This window comes from Salvia hispanica, chromosome 6 (assembly GCF_023119035.1).
Source record: "Salvia hispanica cultivar TCC Black 2014 chromosome 6, UniMelb_Shisp_WGS_1.0, whole genome shotgun sequence".
NCBI classification, from domain to species: domain Eukaryota; kingdom Viridiplantae; phylum Streptophyta; class Magnoliopsida; order Lamiales; family Lamiaceae; genus Salvia; species Salvia hispanica.
In genome coordinates this window covers 38,906,506-38,934,468 of record NC_062970.1, presented here as the reverse complement: position 1 = coordinate 38,934,468, position 27,963 = coordinate 38,906,506, and the positions used below count along the sequence as shown (strand labels likewise).

Below are 27,963 nucleotides of genomic sequence, written 5' to 3'. Positions count from 1 at the left end.
GACATACTCCTAGCGACCAACGGTTAATTAGATTCAAACTTTATTCATTGTACGACTATGATTTACCTTTTTTTTTATTATTATTCGTGACTTCTCTTTGTATATATGGAGTAATAAAAACAATTATTGTAGCAATCACAATCCTTGTGTCTCACACATAAACGAGTAACACGACTGAAGGAATGGGATAGATGATGTGAACCAATTAATTATTTTCGTCTATATTTGTGAAAGACGGGGATAGATGATGCAGAGAACCAAGAAATTATTGGCCTATATTTTGTCAAGGATTGAATTTGAACACCTCTCTCACTTTCTGAGAATTTGAATCGCACAGAAACGAATAACACGAAAAAAATTCCCTTATTTATCTTATAACGTGTAGTCAAATGGCCACATGGGTTGTTTGGATCATAGACCATAGTGCAGACTGATTAATTACTCGTTTTAGACTAGTCACTTCATTGGTTTTATCTTTTATATAAACCATTATTAATTAACCCTACCTATTAAACTCATTACTGTTTAATCATACTATAGGTACCCCATCAAAATTTAACAAGAAAAATATGTATTTAGTTCTACAGTACTTATTACTTTTATAATAGCTCTCCCATTGGTGGAGACAAAAAAATGAAATCGAAAATACTAATGAAAACGTAATCGTATAGGTCCACAGAACCACAACGGGCCTAATTAATTGATGAGTTTTGTAAATGCAAAGATAGGGTAGGAAATTGGTTTATCATGCATTTTCTTTATATATATAGGTAACATACATGAGTGTTCCTTCAACAAACGGCACAGTCACCTGAATGTGATTCTGTTCATGCGTAAATTATCCAAATTTCTCAACCCCACCAACCTACTGATGTGACGATACTAGATTTTTTTTATAACAATGCGCATACTTTCTTATTTTAATGGGCTTTAAGAAAGTTGTTTCACGGAAACCGATCAAAGAAAAATAGTTGTTATACATCCTCTTGTGAAAGTTGATTTGGAAAGAATATCATGAATCTTACAAAATATGTGATTTAGACTCTTAAAATTTTACTTGAGTTTGGTTTTGATGTCACCAATTTTCAGGTTTGCGACAGTAAAATTATTGGACTCATTTTCACTGAGAAGAAGATTATGTTTTCTGAACAGCAGAAGTAATAGAACACAGCATTTGAACTATGCTTGGGATAATTAATCATAAATTCATAAATTATCTAAACTAATACTTAGTATGTAAATCTGAAATTAGTTCAACTAATATTGCAGACACGGTTTACGACTTAGCTTAATTAATGATTTCGATTAATTAATTTGCAAATCAATAGATTCGCTTATATAATAAATACATAACCTAACTTTGTTTGATAACTATAGATAAAGTTTAAGAATAAAATGAAATTAATTATTATTAAGATGATTATTATATTACTAAATTACTCTTTATATTGCAATTGAAGTTTTTGGGAGACACGTTTTTTTATGCGTCACAGTAAAATAACAACTTAGTTTTGCGTTTTACAAGTAAGAAAAAAAATCTCTTAAATATGGGACCTATTTTGGTGCATGCTCCCACTTCCAGAAATTTGCCAAATATTTTTGACCTATTCAACTTTAATTGACATCTTAATTTGGCCAAAAATCCTTTTCCAACACGTTGAATACACCGAAAGATATTAAAAAGAGCCTTTCTTGATTTTAGTACTAGTCGAGAAACACACTAATCAATCACATCACTAGTGTTCTTCAATAAATTTGATACGACTCACACCATCTTCTTGTCTCTAGTTACTTACACGTTTGTACATTAATCTACAGCCATGTTTGTTTGGCACGGATTATGCCATTTGAAAGTAATCTGAATCCTAATTATTAAATTTCGATGTCTGGTTTGATAATAAGAAAATCAGGAAAGTAACCTGATTCCTAATTTTTAAATTACTATGTTTGATATGATTTTTTATAAAATAGTGAAAGTAATCATATTCCTAATATCAAGGAAATTTGATGTAAAATCCGGGATTCTTTTTCCTCCCTCTAACCCAAGTATTCTTTTTCCCTAAACCAAAATTGTAGAATTACGTATTCTTTCGTCTTCTTCTTCGGCGGTTTTTCATTCTTAAACTTTTCTTCATCATTTTTAAACTTTTCTTCCTCAATATGGTTCTCAAGGAAAATTATTCTCATGCAAATTTAGTATTCAATGTACAAACTTAGTATTTCTAACGCCATTTCGATGATTATTATATACATATACACAAATTTAGTATTCAATGTACAAACTTTTTTCTAAAACTTCTTTAATTATTTTTCTTATGTGTTCATAATCTGGTATTAATATTGTAGAAATTAAGTTTTCCCAAAGTCAATTAAACTCGCAATCGATATCTTTAGTTGATTTCAAATTAGTGTTTAATATTTTTTTTTTCTTGTTGGGGCTCTCCATACATTGTTGTCTATATAATTTCTCACTTAGTTGTTTCAATTTTTTCTAATTCAAATGAAACAAAAAGTGAAGATTTTGGAGTTTTGCAAAGATTAGGGTTCTAAAAAGACACGATTGCTTCTCCAACTGCATCAGTTATTTCTGATTAGTACTCCCTCCGTCCCGGCTAAGATGACACATTGCTTAGCCGGTACGGGATTTTAGGAGTTATTGGTTAAAGTGTTTAATTGGAGAGAGAGAAGGTGGATGTAGGTATTAAAGTAGAGAGATGAAGATAGATGGATATTTTAATAGGAGTGAGAAAAAGTGGTTGAGTGTATTAATTGGAGAGAGAAAGTTACCAAAAAAGGAAATGTGTCATCTTAGTTGGGACAAACTAAAAAGGAAAACGTGTCATCTTAAGCGGGACGGAGGGAGTAATATAATAGTACAACTAAAGTGAGAAAAAGTGGTTGAGTGTATTAATTGGAGAGAGAAAGTTACTAAAAAAGGAAATGTGTCATCTTAGTTGGGACAAACTAAAAAGAAAAACGTGTCATCTTAAGCGGGACGGAGGGAGTAATATAATAGTACAACTAAAAGTAGTTTATTTAATAATTTTTATCAATTTATTAGATTATTCCAAAGAAATAAAAATTTATAGTTTTGAAATCTCCAAACACAGTATTTTAATTCCTCGGGATTCATATTTCTAGTAATCGTATTCCTAGGAATGATAAATTTTAAAAACCATAATCCAAGAAATCATATTCCTGAAAGGAAATCATTTTCCTTAACAACTTTACTTTTCCATCAAATAAACACTGCCTACAAGTGCCTATTTTGTACACATTTGTAGCACAGTGAAATGCCATATTTTTTTTATTTTATGCTTGGATGCGAACATTATTTAAAATTTTGAATCTGATTAAAAAGTTGATGTATTAATGAATGCTGTCAATTGTCATCTTCATGTTTTTCTCATTTCAGAATAAAAATGATCTTACTTACGTTCGTAAATGTCTAATTTTGCAATGCCTATTAATTTGGTATTGTGATTGTCGTTTATTTGTTATTTAGGACAAATAGTCAAAAAACCACAAAGTTTGTTATTAAATATAGTCTGAATTGTGATCTGAAATGCCCTGTTTTATAATTAGAAATACCACATTTTCTCATACTTGGATGCTAAATTTATAAATTTGAATGTTATTTGCATCCAATCCAAAAGTTGATGTATTATAGATACAAAATTTTTTTATAAATTTTAATACTCCCTCCATTTCAATTAAGTTGGGTCACTTCTTTGAACATGGAGATTAAGAAATTGCGTTGGATAAGTTAAATAATATAGTAAAATAAAATAGGAGAGAGGAAAAAAGTAGGAGAGATAAGAGAGAGTAAAGTATTTAATGGAGTAAAATAAGAGTGATTAGATGTTTTATTTTTAGTTAAAAATGAAATGACTCAACTTTGTTGGGACGTCCCAAAGAAGGATTGTGACTCAATTTAGTTGCGACGGATGGAGTATTAAATTAACTAGTTAATCTGGTTAATTAGATTTACAATTAAGTAATTAATTGGTCAAAATACATTTGACTTAACTACAAAAACATATTGTTTGGGACCAAAATGAAACAAACTTAATGTATATGACCAAAAAGTTTTTTAGAGCAAATGTAAGAGATCAAATATGGACTTTAGTCTAAAATTAAATGTCTAGAAATTTAAGAAAAAATATTATTTTACTTAAATATTGTATAATTATTTCGAATCAAGCTCGAAATCATATGAAAATTTATTATAAAATTTCCATCACTTCTTTTGTATTGCTATATAATGATAAATAACAAAATTAATTCATGTCATAATTCAATTAAATTTAAAATTTAGGGGTCTTATGTACGTGTACAATTTATGTATATTTATCTTTATTATAAAAATAATTTGTTTCGATCACATAAATAAACCAGAAAATTAAACTAGTGAAGAAAAGTTTAATGATGGTCTAATTGGGTCTTGGCAAAAAAAAAAAGAACATTAAATTGAATTGGGCCTGGTCTATCATCACAATAGAATATATTTTACTGCTAGGGATGGATCTAAAAAACAACAAATTAAATTGGTTTTTTTATCCTTGTTTTGAATAAAATATTCAAGAAGAAAAATATGCTCCATATTTTAGTTCAAGTGCTATTTAAATTCGCAGCACAGTTGTATATATGGGCAGATCATGTGCATTTTGATTTTGAATATTGATGGATTGAAATATATATAAAGAAGACTTTTATATGGAAGAGAATTTTTATCTTTACAAAATAAATAAGGCCTGTATATATTCACCTTAGATTATTAAAGTTTCATAAGAAATTAAAGTAAGCGATTATATTATAGGTATATCAAAATTCGTAGAACTACTACATATTTTTGTAACTGCTAATTTAAATGGATTAACTTTTTTGCGAGAGACTACTCTTATGGGATGGAGGGAGTACTAAGCAGTCGCGCCAATGCCTCTTCCATAACCAAATCTTGACCTGCCATTTCAAAGTGAATGCTCTTTCGCAAGTAAATGGATTGATTTTTTAGTAAATAATGATGTAAGAATGGTCTTATAATATTATACGGTTAGGATTAATAAATTATAGCTCAAAAAAATTATGATCCAAATGATCAACCTAAACTGAATAATCTGTGATCCAATAAAATTGATCCGAAATTAACTTTTGTGCCACATTATATCAAGTGAAGGGGTCCACCATCATATTTTATGTTTGTGGGGGATGGAGTAGAAATAAGGGAAAGTATTAGGTGATCCCAACCGTTAAAGTAGGGATATTTATCCCTCTTCAAACTAAAGCAGTCTAAAAAATTAAGTTCAATGAACAAATATCCATCTAACTCTGTTTTTTTTTTTCCTTCAAGCATTTGGATGGGATTGACTAAAACTTTGTGGTGATTAAGAATTTTGCTAGCATGAAGTTTGATAAGTAATGGCAAGAAGTGAAATGCAATACTGATTATTCGCAAATACATAGTAGTATATCACTGAAGCAGAGGCAAACACACTAAGTTTTCTTTGATATGGGATGGATAAATATGATGTATGAATTTAGTAGGCATTTTGAGCATTTCTATAACAATAAAATGCAGGCTGCAGCAATAGCCAATATATACAATATATATCTAACTCTTTTTCTTATCTTCTTTGATAGTATCTCAGAGTGCAGCCTAGTTGAGGTTTGATTCAGCAGACACAACGAGGGGGCGGAATCCATGCTCAAGACTGGCCTTCCATATCTTCTCAATACCAAACACCACGTTTCCACACTCGTGCACGTTCCATTCCTCTGCAGCGTGCACGATTCCCGCTACACGCCACGCGCTCATCACTCTTCTTGGCAACCAGTTCTGTCATTCATCAATCAAAAGGTCTTAATATTACGATGTGTAGTCTGGCTAAGATTTGGAACTGTTAATTATTACCTCACAAGAGTCAAGATTCTCGATATGCTTTGGTGCCAGCATTGCTGGTGTGGTGTTATACAAGCAGTCTTTGCGCATTTTCTTTGGGGGAAACTGAGAGAAGGGGATGAACATGGTTCCTTTCGATGCTTTTAGTTGTTCTGTTTTGCTTAGTCCATCTCCCACCAACCATATCTGCAGACATTATTGTTATTCAAAATGTAGTTTTGATCCTGTATTGTGTGTGTATGAGTTGCCAACCTTGGAAGGGATGTTTTTGGAGAGAAACAGATTATTTCCAGCCTCGGTGTTGAGCTTAGCTTTGATCCTCTTGTAGTCGTCCTCGTTCAACGTGAAGACCTATAGTTAGAATGGAGAGATCAAATCATCTATCTATGAACATGGTCAGTTTGTTGCTATGATCATTGATCTAATTAACCTGCATTCCCCCTTGGCATAAGGCGAGCGTGACAGAATATGCAACCTTGGTTGGATTGCCTCGGAGCACCACCTGAGTTGTACCCTTCGGAATGCTGTTCAGAACTATGGCAACGGCTAAGCTACTCCCATCTACCAATTTCACTTTCAGCTGAGGGTGTTTTCTCAAGAAAAAATCGCCGTTTCTGTTAAGTCCTTCTTCCTGGATCAAGAACAGGTTTAAGTTGAAGAAGTAAGCTAAAAAAGGAAATCAAGTTCTGCATCTTAACATGCCTGGTTCAATAACCCGAGGCTAAGAACCTTTACGCCCTTCTCATCAGCTTCGAGTATGGCATCCTCAATCAGATTGTTGATCCATTCTTTCTGCCAGTGCATGTAGTACTGCAAAAATGTGGAACTCAAGTAAAAACCAGTTTGTTCAACATGTGACTATATAATCTTTGTAGTTTTTTTTGTATATATACTTGGATTGTATACTTGGGCACAGCCCATGTTTGCAGTTTATGGTTCTTGAAAATGTTCCTCTCGACAATGAATGTGCGGCCGTATATCCAAGTGATCATCATAGACCATATCGTCACTGGCCACATCAGCCACAGATACCACCTGGATTTGTGAGGCTCGGATGCAAAGCTCGCAAATCCTAGACGTAGATGGTAGATGGATTCCGGCGTCGTTAGATGAGTGAGATGCACCAGATCGGGTATGTCGTCCTTTCTCACTAGTGAGCTTTCGTACAGCGTTTCAGAGGACTTGTCCATTGTACCGTAGACGTAGTCGTAGAATGGCATGAAGAGTGAATAATTGGTCCGAAATTGAGTGTGATGCAAGGAATGGTATCTGTACACATAAATGTCACTATCAATTAGATGGATTTCTAGATAAGTTATTGAAACTTTGCAATATGTAACTTGGCCAACCATTTTGATTTTTTACTATATAGGTCAGTCATAGTATTAATTTCCGTAGAAAAGTATGCAATGTGACACATCAATAGTGAAATTTATTAGGCTAGCTAGAATCTTGAACACATCACATTTTTTCGAGTAAAGTTATTAAATTATGGAGGGGGGCTATTTATGTGGGTTATCTATTATTGACAGGCATTAAATTAGATGGAGAATGAACAAATATCTCGATGGAAATGAGGCAAATCAATACTCACGAAGGTGTGTAGACGAGGTACTTGAGGGGAGGGAAGATGGAGAAAAGGCGTTTCGGTATGTGCTCGAAGTTGCAGTGTCCCATGTTGTTCATGAAGTCGATGTAGGTGATGTAACCTGCAAACGACACCATGGAAGCAGTGCTCGTCCACACGGTTGTGAGCAGTGGTATCGAGAAGAGGGCGAAGTAGGCTACGTGCTCCCCAAATGGATGGATCACGGCTGCCACATATATATATTTACCAAATTAGAAAACACTTGTACAATTAATTAAGTAGTACTACTATATGGACTAATATGTTACATGTGATGGGCTCGGTGACGATGGAGGAGTGGTGGTGGGAGTGGTAGCGCGAGTACAAGAAGTGGTGGTGCAGCGCCCGGTGCAGCCAGTAGTAGAGGAACTCCACTGGACCGGCGTGTAGGAGGATTGTCCAGACCACGCCGTCCGTCCTCCACCACGGCAGATTATGTGACTCTTTGATGTATGCGTATCCAATATAGAACAATATCCCATTGAAAATGATCTGATCATCCCTGCAAAACAGCATCGCAATCATCATTGTATTTGTGCAATTATGCGCTAAAGGGGTCGGAGGTATATTTAATTCCTACCAATTTCTCTCCCTGTCGACCTGGTCAAACTCGATGTTCTTGTCGATTATCCGGTTGCTCCCCTTGGCCGTTCGATAGCGAGAGTAGGAAATCCACAACTGGTTGTGAAGCATTCTTGTTAGCAAGAAAGGGAATATGGTGACATACCCAAAATCCCTCTGGCTTGGATCCTTGAACATGTATGAGTATGTTGCGTGTATTGCCCATGGCACTATTACCACATACTAGCACACCAAACACACATTGTTAAAAACACAAACTGAATTGTAGTACAAACAATAAGGTAATACTAAGAAATTACCTTGTAGTCTCCGAGCCATGCCCATGGCCACTCAGTGAGAATTCCTGGTTTAGAAGCCATTCTTTTCTTCTTGTTTTTCTTCCGTGGTTTCTAATTATGCATATATCTCTATACATTTATAATGAAGATAATAATGCGTTGACTCGTCACTCTTTCATAATGCATTTCATTGATTTTGCCTAATAACTACTCGACACGTCTTCCCCTCTTGATGATCAGCCGTACCTTATATAGGTATATGCGTATTCCCCTTTATTATTGAGTGTTACAGGCCGCAATAATGAATTATAATCACTTATAATCAAAACCCATACATAATATTCACGCGGTTAGGGCATACACAATGGGGCGGACGATAGTCCGCTCGATGCATCGTCCGCCACTGTAGCGACGATGGCTAATCCATCATCCGCGTTCTACCATCCATCGTCCGCGGTATCGTCCGCCCTAATGCGGGCGACGTGGACGATATTCACATAAAATTGATAAAAATCAATGTACAAGTTACGCAACGTGTATATTGATCTAGCGCATACTAGGTCGATCAAATCTATGTAAATTGTAATGTAATCCAAATGAGGTAGGCAGATGCAACCTTATAAATGGCGCATTTATTAGTCCCAACTGCCAATCAATTACGAGATTGAGTAATTGAGAGATAATTAGTCTGAGAATAAAACTGCAATGCCGAATCAATCGTTTCGTGCTCCTCCATTTCTGGTAAAATTTTCAACTTCTTGCTTTTCCGGGATCGATAATTTTTTAACTCCTTTAGGCAATCTTGAATTGTTTATGCTTGATTTGAATGTTTATTCTAAAATTTAATAGATCTGCAAACTACTCTTTTTTGTGAGTAAATATGAATATTTTGTGGTTTGTCTCATAAGCTCCAATAATTAACTAGTGGATGTAGACGAATAGCTTTGAATTTGAATGTTATTTTTACAATTGTCCTTATTTTGTTTGAACTTTATATCATGTACCTATACTCAAAATAATTTGTTTGGTGTTTACTTTCTAAATAAGGACACAAATTGGGGCGCAACGTTCTACAACCCTTAAGTTTAGTAATCCATTATTAGAATTTAGTACTAATTGATTTAACTACAATTAGTTAGGTATTAATTTGAAAAATAAATTAGTTGCATGCTGCAGACGTCCGCACATAATAGCGGCATTTTAATAAGCTAGATCTGAGTAGGTCGAGCAAAACCGGTGATCTAAAGCATTAATTCAATAGATAAACAGCTAGCATACTCTACCTCATACTGCACAAACCTTTTGCATAAATATCTTATGATATTTAGATGTACAGGGGCGGGCACGCATTTAGTTAAGCATAAAGTTATTTTTCACAATAAAAAATTTAAGAAACTCCAAATTAAATTTCATGTACTTTCAATTACTCCCTCCGTCCATTAAAATTTGGCACCATTTGACTTGACACGTGTTTTAAGAAATGTAATACTTAAAAAGTGGGTTGAAAAAGTTAGTAGCATGTGGATCCTATTTTTATATATTAATTTTAAAATAAAATATCAGTGAGAATGAGTTAGTGGAATGTAAGGTCCACTACCAAAAATGGTAAAAGTGAAATGTGACAAATTTTCAGTGAAGGAGGGAGTACTAACTAACACGTGTATCAATAACAGCTATATAAAATTGTACTTCGTAGGGCCTGACACAATAAATAATATCATTGTTGGCATTGGATGACATGCAAAGAACAAAAGTGAATTCCAGCCCATCACGGAGTCGATGACCGTTCCAAAAGCCAAATTCAAGGATTTAGGGCTCTCATTGGTTAGCAATGTGCTTGGTATATCCCAACAACTCAACCTAAATCCACCATTTATATTATACTCTCTCCGTCCCAAAAAAAATAGGAATTTTAGGGACTGCACAGATTTTAATGCGAAATTGGTAAAGTATGAGAAAAAGATAGAAGAAAAAAGTGACTGAAGTATTATTAGTGGGAAATGAGACCCACCTTATAAGAGAGAGAAAACTTGCCAAAAGTGGAAGGTGACTAAATTTGTGGGACACCCCAAAATAGAAAAAGAAATACTCCCTCCGTTTCTTCATAGTTGAGTCATTTTACCATTTCAGGAAGTTTCTTCATAGTTGAGTCATTTCCTTATATGGTAACTTTTTCCTCTCTCTTACTTTACTCTCTCTTATTTTATTCTCTCTACTTTATTCACTTTATACTTTATTTTCTCTATCTTTTCCTCTCTCTTACTTTTTTATCTATTTATTTAACACACCCAACATTCATTTCTAAAACTCTGTGCCGAAAAGTTCCGCCTCAACTATGAAGAAACGGAGGGAGTACTATTTTTATAGGACGGAAAGAGTACATATATGTTTTGCAATTTTACACCTCAACTAATGTTTTTATAATTATAAACCATTTGTATTAAGGGTTGATCTTATTAGAGGATCATGACCCATCGGTTATTATGAGTCTCATTTTTATAATGAATCCAAAATCTCTTCTTACTGTTACAACGAGGGTATAAAATCACTCAATTAAGTGTATACGTTATTAAATTTAAAATATTGAAATTTATTCGGTTTCGAATCCAAGATGTGTAGATTTCATTTCGCCTTTTGAGTTTAGTAAGTTATACACTGTTAATACGAAAATTTATGATTCTAATTTCTAATGCTAAACGTAGTTAGCAGTAAAAGAAAAAGTGAGATTTACGCATACCCCTATAGCTTTTCGTTAATTGATCCTTCGATCCAACTAATTAATTAGCTTCTATATTAGGTATTGGACTTTGATTGCCGCGGCCTATTATTCCGCTGAAATATCTTTTCCGCTAACACTAATTCAAGATTAATTTTCATTCCAATGATTCCTAAGAATGAATTGCACAATGTGTGACTTCTCATAATATTTAAATTCAGAGGAATTTAGAACATCCACACCCCTTTAGTTATGGACTACTCCATATCCTTATTTTCCTTTTTTTTTTCAGTGATATCATAACTTCCACAACAAACATCCATTTAGTTATTTCTCTCACAATAATTTACTACATTATTCATTGACATCATTGTCTAAATTTCAAACCATTTATAAAACACGAAATCACTTCATTAAAACATGCAAATTAATAATATTAACTATATTAAATTATTAATACTTAATTCAAATTATAAAAAAAGGAAGTAATATTAATATACTAATTCAAATAATAATAAATTTTAAAAAATGTGATTTTTCCTTCTCCCCTTAGCCGGAAATGGCGAAAACCAGACCCCGAAACCAACCCTGCCCCTGCCACCCCAGCTGTGACGCTGCGGCTCACCCCTCGTCCGCAATTATGGATGATCTTTATAGTTATTTCACTATTTGGAATTTAAAGATGCAACGATTAAGCAAACATGTGACAGGAGGTGTAATTATCAATTATGTCTGAATTGAACACTCGAAACTGTGTGACCCAAATTTAGGTGGAGCGCAGTCTAATAAATATTGGATTGGTACATACATTTATTTGTGGACTCAACTCACAGCTTTTGGAATTTATCTTATTCGATTTTGCCGTTACATTTTTGGAATTATACCCATAACCCATCTAGTGCCGTTGTCGTGTGTGTAGTTTTTATTTACTCTTTAAAAGTAGATTGTGATTGTGATGTTTACCATAGTTATTTATACACAAAAAAACCCTCTAAGCTGCAAATTTCGAATGATTTTTTTTATTCTTAATAAGAGAGAAAAATGAAATTTGTATATGCAAATTGTCAAAATAATTGAAAACTTATTTTTAGGAGGAGAGACCAGTCAACTTTGGATATCATAACTTAGTATTTGCATTAAAAAATAGTAACCTCATTTCATAGCATTCTCAATAAACATAGTATTTAGTTAAGACTGTCACGGACGCAGAAAATATTATTGGCAGGGGCTTCACTGTATATATATTTTCGTCTGATTTCTAGAAGTCTCATTTCACTTTTACTATTTTTAGCAAGTGAACCATATATTCCACTAACTCTATTTATTTATATTTTATTATAAAATTAGTAGTATGATCAATTCATTTTTTCTAACACTTTCAATTATAAAGTCAAACAATTTCTTAAAACTCGTGCCGATAAAAAATGGAACTTCTAATAACGAGGGAGGGAGTATATCACAAAAAAGTTTCATACAACAAGTTTAACACATTAAAGAAAATATACTAGGAGTACTACATAAAAATTAGTTCATCATACCAAAAGAATAAAATGTCTATGTTATGATTATATATTTATTTTGCTAAAACAATGACAATTAAATTTTATGTATTGGTGGCTATTGAACAAACAAAAAATCAATACACACATTTTTAATAAACAGTATATTATCAAGTAGTTAAATTTAGATGGATCGTGAAATTTGATTTATGCAATTTAACTATACTAGGTGTAAATATTAATTTTTGCTCTATTTATGCGATTTGAAGTGGAGATCTGACAGCTATAAATTACAGTGACTACGATAATGTATTACTCCCTTTGTCCCACAAAAAATTGTCACACTTTCCTTTTTAGTTTGTCCCACAAAAAATGTCACATTTTCTTTTTAAAAAAAATTTCTCTCTCACATGAATATAAAAATTATATTTTCTCTCTCCATTTAACACACAAAACAAAACCTCCTAAAATCTCATGCTGTTCCACAAGTGTAATATCTTTTGTGGAACGGAGGGAGTACTATTATACTTAATTTTTAGTAAAGAGGTCTTCTTCCCAAAGCTCTACGGCAGCCATTTTTGCATTCATTTTTCTTCTCTGCGAATTTCTGATTAATAAATTAAATCAGCCCCCTTATTAGAAATGGGCCACTCACCCCTTAAAAGGCCTCATAAGGGGAGGGTTATCCACACTTATATAGATTAGATTGGATCATCACCAAGTCGATGTGGGACAGAATTTAGAGAATTTAACACGCCCCCTCACGTGTGGGCCGAAAAGGACATCGATCTTCCATCACGTGGGTAAGCAATGCTAGAGATAAGAGAACCATCATCGATGTGGGCCGGAAAGGACATCGGTCTTCCACTCGTGAGGTAGATAAGAGATAAAGAGAAATCCATCATCGACTTGGGCCCGCTCTGATACCATATTAGAAATGGGCCACCCACCCCTTAAAAGGCCTCATAAGGAGGAGGGTTATCCACACTTATATAGATTAGATTGGATCATCACCAAGTCAATGTGGGACAGAATTTAGAGAATTTAACACCCCTCGTATCATTTAGCTTCCAACGATTTAGTGTTCAATCATGTTTGTTTTGGAAGGGCTAAGAACTGTTTTAAATAACATTCAACAAATTTAAAACTCGAAAAAATATGAAAAAAAATCTTGTTGGGAGGGGCTTAAGCCCCTGGTTCCCTCTTACTGCGTCCGCCATTGAGTTAAGAGATATCTTTAGTTCCACTTTATTAAGGTTGGACCTCCTAACTATTTGGAGTTGATCGATATAATTGAATGAGATTGCTTGCTTCTATGTTTATTATCATGGCTATGATATTATATGTATAGACTATAGAAAAGGGTAATTGCACCTAATACAGATACAATTTTCTATTTTAATGATATGGGAATCATCGTATCACTTTTATTTTCTAAATAAAAAGTGATCAATAATGATTTCTTAATCATCCATTCATGATTTGAATCTTCTACTAGATGTTTAAGATAAATATTTTATCAATTAAATTACATTTCATCGTCATTTGCTTCATTAAATACACAAATGTTTATAACTCGTAGTATATGTACTATGTGTTTAAAAATTGTAACATAATTAAGTCTTGAAATACTACTAGTATATTATCATCATTAAATAATGAAAATAACTTTAGTTTTTAAACCAGTTGAGAAATTTTCCCCAAAAATGGGAGGTTGGGGATTTCTGTATGCAAAAAGAAAGTTAGCATATTTTTAGAACACACTAAAATTGAGGGTATAAAATAACATTATCGTGAGTTAAAATCTATATGAGTTTTTATGAATGAATAAAATTATTGTTTCTCGTATTTTTGGTTTGATTGGAAATTAATTTGAATACGTGACACACCGTTCAGTACATAAAATGATAAGTAAAGGTTGTACTTTTCCTTTTGGAATGTTGACTTTTAAAATTTGAAGGACAAAAGCGGGTGCGACTTTATTGTTTCCCGCCAAGGTCGCTTTTCCCTCCACAAAATCCAGATCTGTAGCGCTCATCTTCCCGCCATTTCAACCCTAATCTGAAACGGCCGACACATAGTCGCCGGACTGAGGTAAATCTCTCTAAATTCGACCATCTATTGATTCGTTTAAATGTTCTGCTTAAAATCCCAGTTGTGTTATGCTTCTGTACGAACTGCTGATTTGTTCGAATTCAATTGGATTCGTGACATCGAGTCTGAATGCGTTGATTTTTCAGGGCAAGGTCTAGAAATCTAGTTTGAAGAGCCGAAAATTTTAGTATTAAAAAAATTGAACACAGCATTACAATCTATGTTTTTGTTGTTTGTCCTGTGCTCGCATTTGTTGTTTTGAATTTTTTTTTTTTATTGAAACCACAGCAGTAATACACTAGTATTTATGTCATGATTGCTTGCATTAGATCTACTATGAGGAAATTGTTAAAATAGATCATAATTTGAGATATCCCATAATCTAATAGTAGTAGTTTTAAAAGGAAAAAATCATTTAAAATCAGCCTTGTAGCTGTAGAACTGTAGAACCATTCTTAAAACTTAAAAGGTTGTGAGCAGTTATTTTTCAATTTTGTCAAATCTCAGAAATTCTGGGTTACAGAGAGAGTAGGTCAAATAACTGAACAAGTCCTCAATGATGAAGCAAAGACCTAGGATTGCATAAACTGATAACAATAATGTCAAAAGGTACATAATAAATTCCAGTGCATGTCTGAATGTGTCCTGTGTTGTACATGGCTTATGCAAGTTTTCCTGCATATTTTAATATTCAATTACTAAGCCTCAACTATTTGATTTTAGTTCTGAAATTGAGTAGGGAACCTATGATCTGAGTAGTGGTTTACTGGATAAGAAGAGGTTTGCCAGAACTAACTGCCCATCAACCTGAATGAATATGACAAAATGAAAAATACAATGAAATTATGGAATAAAGGTGATAGCTGTTTTGATGGATTTGTGTTGCATTATTAGTGCCCACCTTTTCATGATATAGATGTCTAACCACATTAGTTTACTTTTAGTTTCTTGCCTTGACTGCATCTAAAAGTTCAGATCTGCTAGGAGCTCTGTTTTGGTAGTGTTTGCAAATGACCAAAATTTTCTGTGTGGTAGCTCTGGATCAGTTATCATTCATCAACCTGTTCCTTCCAGGTAGCTGTTGTGACTGAGAACGGGGGTGAAATCCTGTCCACAATTGGAACCTCAGTCTTGTTTAGGGAAGGCGACTGGTATATGGATAATTTACACCAGCAAACTGCATGCTCTGCCGGTGCAGAAGCAATTCTAAGCCTTCAACCCAGCTCTTCAATTTCTCTCACTTATCATTCTCTATTTGGCCCCCACAATGACCTTATGCTTCTTGAACTCGACGACAAGCTCCTCCCTGACATCCTGCATCAAAGGTGTGTGCACCAAATTTTCTTCCGACAAAAAAATCTACATATTATGATTAAGAGTTGTGATTCTTGCTATCATAGTATATGTTTATCAAGTCCTTACCTTAATATATATACTTTGTAATTTCTCTTCAACTTATGGTCTTGTTTATGAAATTTATAGAGTAACACTAAGAGGACAGCCAGATGAGGATGCAGTTCTTTGTACTTCGTCAAAGACATATGCTGTTAAATTTGTGGGCACATCAAATTCCATGCTTCTCATACCTCCCTCAGAGGATGTCTCCAGATCCCGTAATAACAAAGATGATGGCAGCTTGGCAGTTGCATCTGTCCTCAAAGTTGCTCCCGGTTGCATGGAACTTGTTGAGGTAGCACCAAAATTAGATGAACTAAAATTGCTCCTCTCTCAAAAACCTTACAGTTTTGGTGAAGCCTCAGAGATGGACATATCAGAGGAGAGGGAGGAGACAGGTTTGGGTCTATACAGGTGGGAGGATCTAGTAGAAAGGATTCAAGCAAGTGACGAGGAATTAAAGATGGGTCTGCAATCCATTTCAGCAGTAGAAATTGATGGATACTGGCGGATTTTGGATGACAGTTATATGCACGCAATCTTAAGCATGCTTTTGCACAATGTGATATTGAGTAATTGGTCTATCAATGCACTCGATGAGGATGAAGTTCTGGGCATGCTGGAAGCAGATGGATTTCCTAGAAATATTGCAAAGCATTGCTTGCAAGCCTATGGAAATAAGGTGGATGACGAGGGTGCTTGTGTAAGTCATCTTTGGATATTGGACGAGAGGCGTGTTTGCGTGTGCCTAGCAAGAGAAATCCTGAAAGGAGGGAAGATGAAACTTGAAATCTTTATGGAGAAGTGGATGCGGAAGCTTCCTGATGGGATGTGTGCTAGTTTTGAGATGTTGGAAGGTGAAATTCTAACAGAAAAGCTAGGAATTGAAACTTGGTTGTATCCTTTCAGTGTGTCTTCTCTCCCTTCGACTCCGGCAGAGCGGTTCGCCATACTATTTCAGCAGCGGCTCAAGTGGGAGTGGAAGGATCTGCAGCCATATGTTCGGTTAGACTCATTATCTATCTACATTTGCATTGCGTACTTGTTTGCTCTTTTCCCTCTTTCTGACTGTTGCTGCTTTTCATGTGCAGGGATCTAAAGGTGCCAGGCCTTACTTCAGAGGCTTTACTCCTCAAATATACTAGAAGAAGTCAGCCAACTGCTGAGGCAGAGCCTGTTTTCAGTGCTAGATAATACACCTTTTTACGGTTTTCAGTTCGAAAGTGGAGTCTAGGATTAAAAATTTTAGCAAGCAGACACTCATTTTCACTTGGTATGCTCTAACTCAGCCGTAAATTGAGTGGTGAAATAAAGACTTCACGTGGGTTTGATCCAAGTGAAATATGGAAACTTGGTTAGAAACTTAAGTGATGAAACAGTGAACATTTTGCCACTTCTTTCAACTAAAAATGTGGCCGACACACTCATTTACTCAACTCAACTGTGTGTTGATAAATCATGTATTGCAAGTAGTATCTTAAAACAGTGTCCCACAAATGCATTACTTCTAGTACTATTGTATTCACTTGTTGTCTGCCATGAGCTGTGGGCGAGTCAAGGATATGTCTAAATCTACTATCACATCTATTAATTATAAGTACATTTTACTTTTCCATTTTACCTGTTTTTGCGGTCGCAGTTTCTTAAATCCAAATATCTCTACCAAGATTAGTTAATCAAACCTTTTTCTAGGAAACCAACTTCTTACCTGATGAAATATAATATCACTACATGAAATAATAATCTAACTATGGCTATAAATAACTCTCTCGAAGATTCATAAAATAGGCCATTCAAAGCATTAGAGCATGTATAGATGAGTTGTATATCCATCTCCAACATATGTAATACCTTTATTTTGGCAATTTTGTAATATAAACCCCATTCCTTTGCCATTTGTTTCAAATCAATAATACCCTTCAAAATTAAAACCATTAAAAAGCATGTTAAATTGCAAAATCAGATTAGTTGCATTCAATTACTCTTGGAAAAAGATGTGGTAACAGAGAAGATTGCAAGGAGTTAATCATGGTTAGGGAAGGTACTAAAGAGTCATTAATGACGGCAAATTGTATTTTGCTAAGCACAACTGTAGATTTACCCATGTTTCTAGAGGCATGCACGAAATTAAAAAAATGTTTTTAAATCCAGATTAAAATACCTTGCTCAAAGCAAACTCTCTATGTCGAATTGGTACAAAAAAAATAAATTTATCAGTTAAACAGGCCGTACAAAATCTATGATTCTCTTTCACCATCTCAAGAGATGACGCAAAATCACTTCATCATTCAGTCAAAAGAGATAACTTCTTCAGAGACATCCAATAATTCCTCTACTTCCACCTCTTTCGCTTCGTACTCTTCTTCCTCATCACTCGCTTCTCCATCACGCAGCTTCTGTCTCTCCAATTTTTCTTCCTCATGCAATCGCTTCCATTCACTAATCCATCTAGCCCACTCTTCCTTCAGCGCCTTTCTCTTCTCACGGTCCTGCTCACTCAGCAACAGAGATACATCTTGATCCTCAGCCTCGTATTTCTTGCTGTATTTCTTCAAATTCTTGGCAATCTCTTCTTCCTTTTCAGCTGTCAAGAAAGATGGAGGCCTTGGGCGCCACAGAAACTGCAGTTTAAACCATTCGGCACAGTGAGTGAGAAAAATCCAACTAGGTGGCACAAACGTTTACTACTATCTCATTCACTCATTAGCTCTAACTTTCTCGTCCTCATCTGTTTAATTATTTTCAATAAAGCTAGTCATACCCAGAAGTGATTAATTTAGATGAAAGGAGAACTTACTTGAAAGAAATGATCCTTTAGGATTCGGTATAGCAGTTTTCCATTGAAGGACCACACATTAAACCCATTTTCCATCTCATGGACGGATGTGACTGCAGTCACACAATACCTATAAAAACCAGACAAACCTTAATACAAATGATGCGGCAAGTTGATGAGGAAACACCAACTCAATTACCTCATAATAGAATCATAACTAGAAGAAAATGGCAAATGAAATCTAACTACCATCATGCAAAAGATATATAGTACCATATACAAACTATTTACCTTCCAGTGGGATCCCACTCAACATCTGTTGCCATAAAATGCTCAGCTTGAGCCATGGTCTCAAGCTCATCGACATTATAAAACTCCAACTGTCCATTAAAACCTTTCAACCCAGCAAGAATAATAAAACGGCCACCTGGAGACCAGAAAAGGGCATTGGCCTGCTTGCCCTTGAGGGTTGTGAGCTTCGAAACCCGGCCAGTGTTAGTCCCACTACGCATTGAGTAAAAACTCACATCAGGCCTTGGATTATCACCATGAATGACTGCAAACCTGTGGCCTTTTGGCTCCCATGCAAAGGCAATAATCTTATCATTCTTATTCTCAAGCTCTAGAACCTCAATAGGTATGTCCCTTTCCTTGATCCTGAAAAGCTCAAAGCCAGTATATGTGCTTTTCTTTGTTTTTGTGTACCTATCAACTTTGACAGCAAGATATTCCCCATTACTTTGCCAGTATAATTTGCAATCACTGACACTGAAGAGATTCTTTTGCCTCAACTCTTGTTTGCTTGGGATTTGCACAAGACTCACCTGAAATCAGAGATATAAGTCAAGCAAACTGAAATCACAGGATATGAGTCAACAATTTCAGATAGTGGTTCTCAGCTCACCCTTGCAGGTTGATTTCCTCCGCCCAGCTCTGGCACAAAAAGGGCAAGAATGGGATCCGTAGGTGACCAGCTGAAGTCAATAACATTTTCTACCTTTATAGACTTCTTGTCAATTAGACCAAAGGTTTCAGTTTCATACACAGACACAGCATTCTTTCCTATTCTGGCAAAGTACTTGTCTTCTCGTCCGCCACCCCACCTGGTGGTATGGTAAGAAACAGCATATCAGACAGCGCCGAAACAAGACAGAGAAACCATTAGCTCTTTGTATTTGTGAAAACAGGGAAGTTATGGGAAGAAATATGTGTATAATAAATCACCTGAAAACAGGCCAAGACACACCACTGACACCTCCAGTTCCACCAATAGCAAATTCATCTGCGCTACCTTTGAAATCTCTCATCACTTTTCCACTTCTCACATCAAAAATGTTAATCACAACCCTCTGTCAAAATATAAGTAAAATTCATTCACAATCTCAGCTAACTAATATTGGACCATCAAAGTGGTAATTCATGAAATAATTCATAACAATACATTACATGTGTGTCACGGGGATTGCTAGGCTCCTGGCTGCTGTAAGTCACCAAAAATCTCTCACCAGGGGAAAAGTCGATCAGTTTTACCTGTATTCACACCATCAAAGCTAGAACCTATGATAGAAACAATGTGCTCATACATGTCAGATGCCAAAACTACCTGGGAATGTTGATAACGCATCAACCGGTTGAAAGTAGTAGCACCACCCCAAACTGCGGCGCCCTGCCTGTGTACTGTGGCTAAGTAAGTACCAAGTGGCGACCACTGAACAAAACTTTCTGTCCAGTACTGCAGTAAGCAAGCATTTCAATTAATACACTGAAGTTAACTTACAGATCTTTTGTAAACAATAAACAGTGTAGAGTACAAGAATGCTCATGCTAGGTGCAAGAGCAGGCAGATTAATACACTGAAGTTCACTTACAGATCTTTTGTAAACAAGTTCAGGTTTAGATTGCCTTGCATCATTCCATAAAACCTCGGTATCAGAGCCAGCACGGATCACAAACTGATCACGGGCTTTTTCATCCATAAGCCATTTTTGAAGATTCTCCTGCAAGAATTGATAAGACATCATAAAAAAGGACAAGATTCTCTTGCTCTGGGAACCATGAGTTCAACTACTTCATTCCCCAGAGAGTGAGTTTGAGTGCAAGAGACTAACCCCTGGAGTATATGGCTTGCTTTCTGGAGGAGCCCACTCCTCTGGGACCTTTAAAAACTTCTCAATTTCATCAAACATATTAACAGAAAATATGTGAGATCGATCCAGCTTGTACCCATGGGTCTTTTCCTTTGCAAGTTCCGCTTCCTACAAACCATATGCAAATCAGTTCCATGACTGAAAGTGATGACTTGATATAAGTATACATTAGCACCTCAAATACAGCTACTTTGCTCCTAATTCCTACACCAGTTATATATCTTCTGCAATTCATAGAAGTTTATAACTATAAAACTACGTAACTATTTCATTAACATAATGAGCAGGGAAATATAGCTCTTAGAGCACATTATGGAGAAGGGAAAAGGAGAACAAATTTCAACACAAGCTGGATCAAGTGATGTGACTAGGTAGATTGCAAAGAAAAATTTAATGAATCCCAGAAAACTTTATAGTTTATAATAAAAATCAACTCCTTGGCATCATCCAAAAAAGGATAAAATAGCAATTATAGCACCATATCATATAAATGTTAATAGGCTCTTTTCTACATTGTCATCGGCTCATCGCCAACAAGACATTTGCTCAGACCTCAGAGTGCATAATTGATGAATACAAGCCCTTTTTCTTTCTGCCTCTCTCGGAGCTGCTACGAATGGAAGTTATCCACTAATATAAAAGTACCAACAAAATTACAGTAAAAAAAAGAAGCAATGCACCACCTGAGGAGTGTTATACTCAATGAAGCAGTATCCCTGGGTTTTACCAGTGTCGGGATCAGTTGGCATCCAGAGACCATCCTCTTTGATAACACCAATCTGACTGTATATCTTCCGCACAACTCCTTCTAGCTTCTCAAACTTCTCTTTGGGCACCACCGGCAAATTGTCCACCACTATTATGTTACCGAAACCCTCTTCAAATTCAAAATCTTCCTCCTTCTTCAAATCATCATCATCACTTCAACAAAGAAAATCAATCAACAATATGTATATCTGATCGAGACCATTTCCTAATCCTAACACAACTCAAATCTACTCAACATTCGAGACACGAGACATGAGTCACTTTTGTTTTATAGGATAATAATAATGCTATAATGGAAAAACTGAATAAACATATCAAACCGCAATTTTGGGCAGAATCGACTTTGGAAAATATGTCACATGATAGAATGTTGGAAATCTCAGAAAATGGGTCTCCTTTTCAACAGAGACTTATCCTATATTCTCTGAATTCATACCTGATGATGCCGAAGGTTTCTCCGGCGGGGAGGCGGATGGAATCGAGATCGAGAGAGTCGAGGTCGACGTTGAGGCGGGCGGCTGTGGCCTGTATATCTTCCATCGACATCACGTCCGCCATGCTCGTGGCTGAGAGCTACCAGATATCTGTATAGACGCGTAGATTAGCCAGCGAGGAAGAAGATACGCAGATAATGTAGAGATGCAGACACGAAGATGAAAGAGCGCTTAGGGTTTTGCATTGTTTTATATTTTGGGCTTTTTTTCACTCTCAATGAATGGGCCGGCCTGTTCTTAGAACAACTTCGTCACCCTATTTTTAGAATGGGCTTCAGTATACATAATTAGTAGTATAATTTTACTCACGTTTCACCATTTCTTTTTTTTTTTTTGTCAAAAACATTATCATTTCTCATTTTACTGCTTTATTCTTTTTCTCACTTAACCTTTAAACATCAATTCCATAATACTGTGCCCAAAAGAGATTGTGCAAATAGCTTTGGATGGATGTAGTAAATAATTGTAATCTATCGATTTCTCCACTTTTATAAAATTAAGGTTATTTTAGTTTTATAATAAAATGTTAGTGGCAATGACTAATGAGTAAGTGAAATTTGGAATCCATTCCTAAAAGTAGTTAAAAGTAAGTGTGACAATTACTAGTGGATGGAAAAAAAAGCCTAGTGACGGGTAATGATGGAGGGAGTGATAATTTTGCATTATAGCCTCGGCACCTCAAAGACATTAGGTAAACATCATGAACCCAATAAACAACATAATTAAGATCATCGAGTATATTAAAAGTAGTTATATATAGAAACATTATTCAGCTACAAAGGGTTTTATGAAATTAGATTCAAGTGACTTTCTATATCATACTCTATTTGTACGTGAAATGTTGTCTAATTTTGCCATTTTGGTACGTTCATGAAAAGTTGTCCACTTATAAAACTAATATATAAATAATGGACCCTCGTTCCACTAACTTTTTCAACTTTCTTTTCTTCACATTTCTTAAAACCTGCACCGATTCAAACTTGGACAATATTTCATGGACAAAGGAAGTAGTAGTAATAAACAAACTGAAACAATCAGTCCTAAGACACAGCAAAATTGACTAACCATTTCATACCATAATCTGGGAAGGCCCGAACATGGACAAAAGGGCTTGTTATATAAAAATCATATGAGAGCAAAATTCATTGATATAGAAATAGACCAAAACTCAACTGACATATACAAACACATTTAACATTGTACAATGGTAGTACTACACTTGTTGTAACACAACCATCTTGGGAATTTCAGCAAATGGGTCTCCTTTTCAAGCGTCGGAAAACTGCAATGGCAAGTTGAGTTTCTCACAAGCAGTAGGGATATCAGTCGATCCCCAAGCTCGAATAAGGTTCAAAACCTCCCTGAAATCATAAGAGCGAGTCAGAGTTTATATACTTACACAGTCCCATTTTCAAAATGCTGCAGATGAGACAATACTTAACAGAGAAGACTACTTACAGCACAATCATCATGCACACGCCATATTGTCTCGCCCAAAAGGTTTGCCACCGATAAGACTGTAAGCTGGGGGAAATAGTTTTGCTCTGCAACTGGAATGGTGTTTGTAATGATAACCTCTTGAAAGAGACCACTTGACAGTCTTTCTATGGCAGGAGGACTGCACAAGTATGCCAAAACTTTATTAAATGGCCGCATGGCTTTTCAAAGATCTTTGATTCCGAACAGAATAGAACATCATTTGGGTAAATGTGCAAAAGTGAAGGCTAGCTCACGGCCAAAATTGGTTAGGCAGCCTCATGGTTATCAAGTTAAACGAAGTAACTTCACAAAACCAAAGCTAGAATTTAGATGGAGTAGTTTATGCTATTGAATAAGCTACAGCTCCAAACATTAGAAACGAAGATCCTATTCAAAGTTAAAATACTACTCCTGCAGTGTTTTTAGCTACGAGAAAAACCAACAATGACAAACTGTCTAAAATATGGACCTGGTACCTGAAAACCGCATGAGTGGTGCAAGCATAAACCTCCCTAGCTCCTTCTTGATGTAATAGAGCAGCACCGTTTGCAATAGTTCCTGCATGGCATTTTGCATGAGAAAATTTTCAACATATCATAAATAAAGAGGATTGCATTGTTCCAATGGAATGCAAGATATAGACGCCAACTATCCATGCAATAAAAGACAGCTCAAAAAGTGCAATGGGATAAGATTCCAGCTACAGATTACTATCTGAAAGTAGAGGTTATCCAAAAAATCTGCCATGAAAAAAAAATGCTTATTTCAATTAACCAAGAAGAAATAATTTTGCCTAGTCAACAGTTATTCACCTACCAAGTTTTTAGTAACTTCATCTATCTTTCCATAAGGGCTGTTCATATTCAGTAAATATTCCTTTGAATAAACTTCTACAGGTTTAAGAGCTTCATAGACTAAGCAAACTATCTCAATGTGCTTTGTCAGTTGCTTATAATCAAAAGGGAATGAGGGAATGTAATTGAAATATATACTAACCAGCAGTATCAATCATGTCATCCACCATGACTGCAACTTTTCCTCGAACATCACCAATCAAATTCATCACCTGAATATTTGAACAAGTCAATGTTATGGTTTATCTATAAGCTTCTTTGAAAGGAAATGAGCAATCTGATAGATCGCGGCAACCATAGACATCTATTCTTTCCAACCTTCCCAAACAAATACGAAATAGTAATGTACTGAAGGGGCATTACTTAATTATATAAGATGCATTAACGAGTATACAGTGTTCAAGAAGTTCACCTCAGAGACATTATGGCCATGACGCCTTTTATCCACAATGGCCAAAGGAGCATCAGATAACTTTTTGGCAAAGGCTCGAGCTCTTGCAACCCCACCAACATCCGGTGAGACCACAACCAAATCATCAGAAGATATTGTCTTACTGGCAAGATAATCAAGTATGACTGGCTGCAAATAACAGGACTAAATTATATTACACTGGAATGATTAACCCAAAGATGCAACTAGTACCAAGAAGAACTCGGAGATAAACTCTCAAGCTATGCTATGATCAAATCTGAGTAGTCTTTCACAATTTTCTTTCATAATGTAGCAAATGTATGCAGTTTCTTTACCTGGCCATGCACATGATCTACTGGAATGTCAAAATATCCCATTGACTGTCCAGAATGGAGGTCACATGCTAAAACCCGATCAGCGCCTGCTTCAGTGATCAGATTTGCGACAAGTTTGGCTGCAATCGATTCCCGTCCTTGAGTCTGAAAAGGAAATGCACTTCATGACCTTAACGATTTGAACTAAAAAGTACAACTATTTCAGTAACATACAACATACTAACTAATAGTATAGCTTTGTGAAACACAGAACTGTATCAATACCATGAAAATTGGAGTTAAGTCTTCTAATTTAAGGCATTCATTTTCATGAGTAATATTATATAACAGATGATTAAGGCCAAGAATATTGCATCTAACAAAGGTGACCAACCGCCAACAATGTACAATCTCTGAAGTGAAAAGCACAAAAATGAGAAGTACATGAGAACCTTGCCTTTCGATCAGCTCGTGCATATCCAAAATAAGGGATAACCGCAGTAATATTTTTGGCTGATGCTCGACGGCAAGCATCAATCATTATCAAGAGCTCCATGAGATTTTCATTTGCTGGAGGGCATGTAGGTTGCACGAGATAAACATCACAGCCCCGGACACTCTCTTGTAACTGAACATAAATTTCCCCATCAGCAAACCGCTTGATCTTGATCTTACCAAGCTCCAGACCCATGTAACAAGCAATTTCCTGTATCAACAATTTTAGTAAACATTAAACGTATCATCACAATGAATTACAAAGGAAATCATGAAATCAAAACTTCTCCAGAAAATATTACTGCTACTATGAAGGTATACCAAATGCAATATAAAAAAAAAGATAGCACAACTCAAGGAAAAAGGGTAACCAAGCAGACACCTGAGACAGAGAAGGATTAGCGGTGCCAGAGAAAATGCGTAGACGCGTGTCGCTTTTCGGAACCGCGATTTTGTCGAGAAGCCGATTGGGGGCGGTAAAAAAGCTGGGAAGCGCCACCGCCGCCCGGCCGTTAGAATCCCCGCCAACAGCCTCATTTCCCTTGCACTTGAGTGACTCTGACAAGTTGTTACAGCGCTGCAAAGACAAGGCGACCGTTTTAGCTCAAAACAAAACAATCGAGCACATTTATTGAAAAACAAGCATGATTTTGCAGAGAGAGGGACTGACGATGAGGAATGAGGTTTTAGAAGTGAGCTGAGGCGATGTGAAGAGGTTGCTCCCGGGAAAGGCCATGGAAGCCATTTTCTCCGATGAAAATCTGGCCGGAGTACCTGTTCCGGTTTGTTGGCCACCGGAGCTAGGGTTTGAAGTTTAATGCTCTCTTTGACAACCGTGAACCGCCCTGTCCGTTTCCGTTAAGAATCAAATTACTCATTTCCCACTATTATAAAGGTCATATTTTGTGTTGTGGGGAATAAAATTTATTCAGTCCATCAATCTTGAATTGCTTTTAAAATTTTGATCCAGAAAATTAAATTTGATACTAGTACTATATTTGTGTGTTTTGCTTTAACTTGTTTATTTGGTACGTGTTTTGCTCGATTTTGACGATGACATAAAAAATTGATTGCTAACCCGTTTTTTAAGAACACAATGTTTTGAAATTAGGACCATAGTCAACCAATATAAAAAACAATACTCTCTTCGTTCATGATTTAAAGTCTCACTTTAACTCGATGCGAATTTTAAGAAATATAAAGAAAAATAGGTTGAAAAGGATAGTGGAATGTGGTCTTAATTTATGTATATTGGTTTTATAATAAAATGTGAGTGTAACGAGTTGGTGTAAAATGAGATTTCATTTACCAAAAATAAAAAAATAAATATTGAAATTATTTTATAAACAGACCAAAATAGCAAATTATAATATTTCATAGATGGGAGGGTGAAATGGCACAGGTGATCCTAATTAGTGTAGTTCACACTAATCCAAATATTGGACGACATAGAGTTCTACAAGTGTTTTCTCCTCTCATGAGCGACGGAAGTCACGTTTGATTAAGGTTTAGATGAAGATTCCAAACAACTCTAGGTAGAATAAGGGTTGCAGTAATAATTTGAGGGAAATGAGAAAATGGAGTGCAGGGATTTGAGTATTTGACAATTAGGACTCGATTTACATATCTTCAATTCAAAACTAACTTTTGGTGTTTTACATTTTTTTTTATTAGGGCGGGATTAGTAAACTAATCGGGCCAAAAATGAGTTGACTATAAAAAAAATTCGTCACCATCAAAATCGGGCAAAAAACGGAACAAATCAAACAATCAAGGACACGAATGTCTAAGCTTAGACCACCTCCAATCATACACCAAATCCAATTTTTGGTGTAAAAATGTGCTCCAACCATACTACATACTCATACCCATTTTTGGGTTTTTTAATCAAACAACACCAAATTTGAAGTGAACACCAAAATTGAGTATCTACTGCAAAAAAGTTTTAAATATTGCATAATAGTCCTTTATATTATTTGGAGGTTCATGAATCAGCCGGCCATAATTTGTGTATTGTAGTTCTTGATAGTTTGAATCAGCCGACACTCCTTGCAAATATTGAGTAGAGCTATGGATTTTGAGTAGAGATATGTTGGCGTGTGTCGTACTAGTGTCTAGAAAATCTGATCACACA

General features: G+C 35.5%; 4 protein-coding genes across 6 annotated transcripts; 1 reads left to right on the top strand and 3 right to left on the bottom strand.

The window, feature by feature from the left end:
- Positions 1 to 5,498: 5,498 nt before the first annotated feature.
- On the bottom strand, positions 5,499 to 8,559 carry LOC125196627 (very-long-chain aldehyde decarbonylase CER1-like). Its single transcript, XM_048095219.1, has 10 exons — positions 8,408 to 8,559; positions 8,107 to 8,330; positions 7,796 to 8,028; positions 7,494 to 7,713; positions 6,793 to 7,168; positions 6,602 to 6,709; positions 6,330 to 6,530; positions 6,152 to 6,250; positions 5,912 to 6,085; positions 5,499 to 5,836 (listed from the first exon to the last, which is right to left on the bottom strand). Exons 1-10 carry the CDS (start codon positions 8,465 to 8,467, stop codon positions 5,657 to 5,659), a joined length of 1,875 nt encoding a protein of 624 aa, XP_047951176.1. The 5' UTR covers positions 8,468 to 8,559; the 3' UTR covers positions 5,499 to 5,656.
- Positions 8,560 to 14,578: 6,019 nt separating this feature from the next.
- LOC125196628 (sister chromatid cohesion protein DCC1) lies at positions 14,579 to 17,705 on the top strand. Of its 3 annotated transcripts, none has more exons than XM_048095222.1 (4): positions 14,579 to 14,695; positions 15,770 to 16,020; positions 16,178 to 17,095; positions 17,182 to 17,705. In XM_048095222.1, the coding sequence occupies exons 2-4, from the start codon at positions 15,851 to 15,853 to the stop codon at positions 17,282 to 17,284; spliced, it is 1,191 nt and encodes a 396-aa protein (XP_047951179.1). In that variant the 5' UTR covers positions 14,579 to 14,695; positions 15,770 to 15,850; the 3' UTR covers positions 17,285 to 17,705. The 3 variants fall into 3 exon arrangements, with proteins under 3 accessions (XP_047951179.1, XP_047951180.1, XP_047951178.1); XM_048095223.1 differs by having other exon boundaries at positions 15,731 to 16,020; XM_048095221.1 differs by lacking the exon at positions 14,579 to 14,695 and having other exon boundaries at positions 15,584 to 16,020.
- A 512-nt stretch (positions 17,706 to 18,217) lies between these two features.
- LOC125196626 (eukaryotic translation initiation factor 3 subunit B-like) lies at positions 18,218 to 22,425 on the bottom strand. Its single transcript, XM_048095218.1, has 11 exons — positions 22,218 to 22,425; positions 21,697 to 21,934; positions 20,975 to 21,121; positions 20,735 to 20,863; positions 20,470 to 20,598; positions 20,313 to 20,396; positions 20,091 to 20,215; positions 19,771 to 19,969; positions 19,158 to 19,690; positions 18,888 to 18,996; positions 18,218 to 18,711 (listed from the first exon to the last, which is right to left on the bottom strand). The coding sequence occupies exons 1-11, from the start codon at positions 22,337 to 22,339 to the stop codon at positions 18,379 to 18,381; spliced, it is 2,148 nt and encodes a 715-aa protein (XP_047951175.1). The 5' UTR covers positions 22,340 to 22,425; the 3' UTR covers positions 18,218 to 18,378.
- Positions 22,426 to 23,331: 906 nt separating this feature from the next.
- LOC125192322 (ribose-phosphate pyrophosphokinase 1-like) lies at positions 23,332 to 26,703 on the bottom strand. Its single transcript, XM_048089864.1, has 9 exons — positions 26,500 to 26,703; positions 26,212 to 26,406; positions 25,792 to 26,040; positions 25,356 to 25,499; positions 25,021 to 25,188; positions 24,751 to 24,820; positions 24,231 to 24,312; positions 23,734 to 23,893; positions 23,332 to 23,636 (listed from the first exon to the last, which is right to left on the bottom strand). The coding sequence occupies exons 1-9, from the start codon at positions 26,572 to 26,574 to the stop codon at positions 23,598 to 23,600; spliced, it is 1,182 nt and encodes a 393-aa protein (XP_047945821.1). The 5' UTR covers positions 26,575 to 26,703; the 3' UTR covers positions 23,332 to 23,597.
- Positions 26,704 to 27,963: the final 1,260 nt, after the last annotated feature.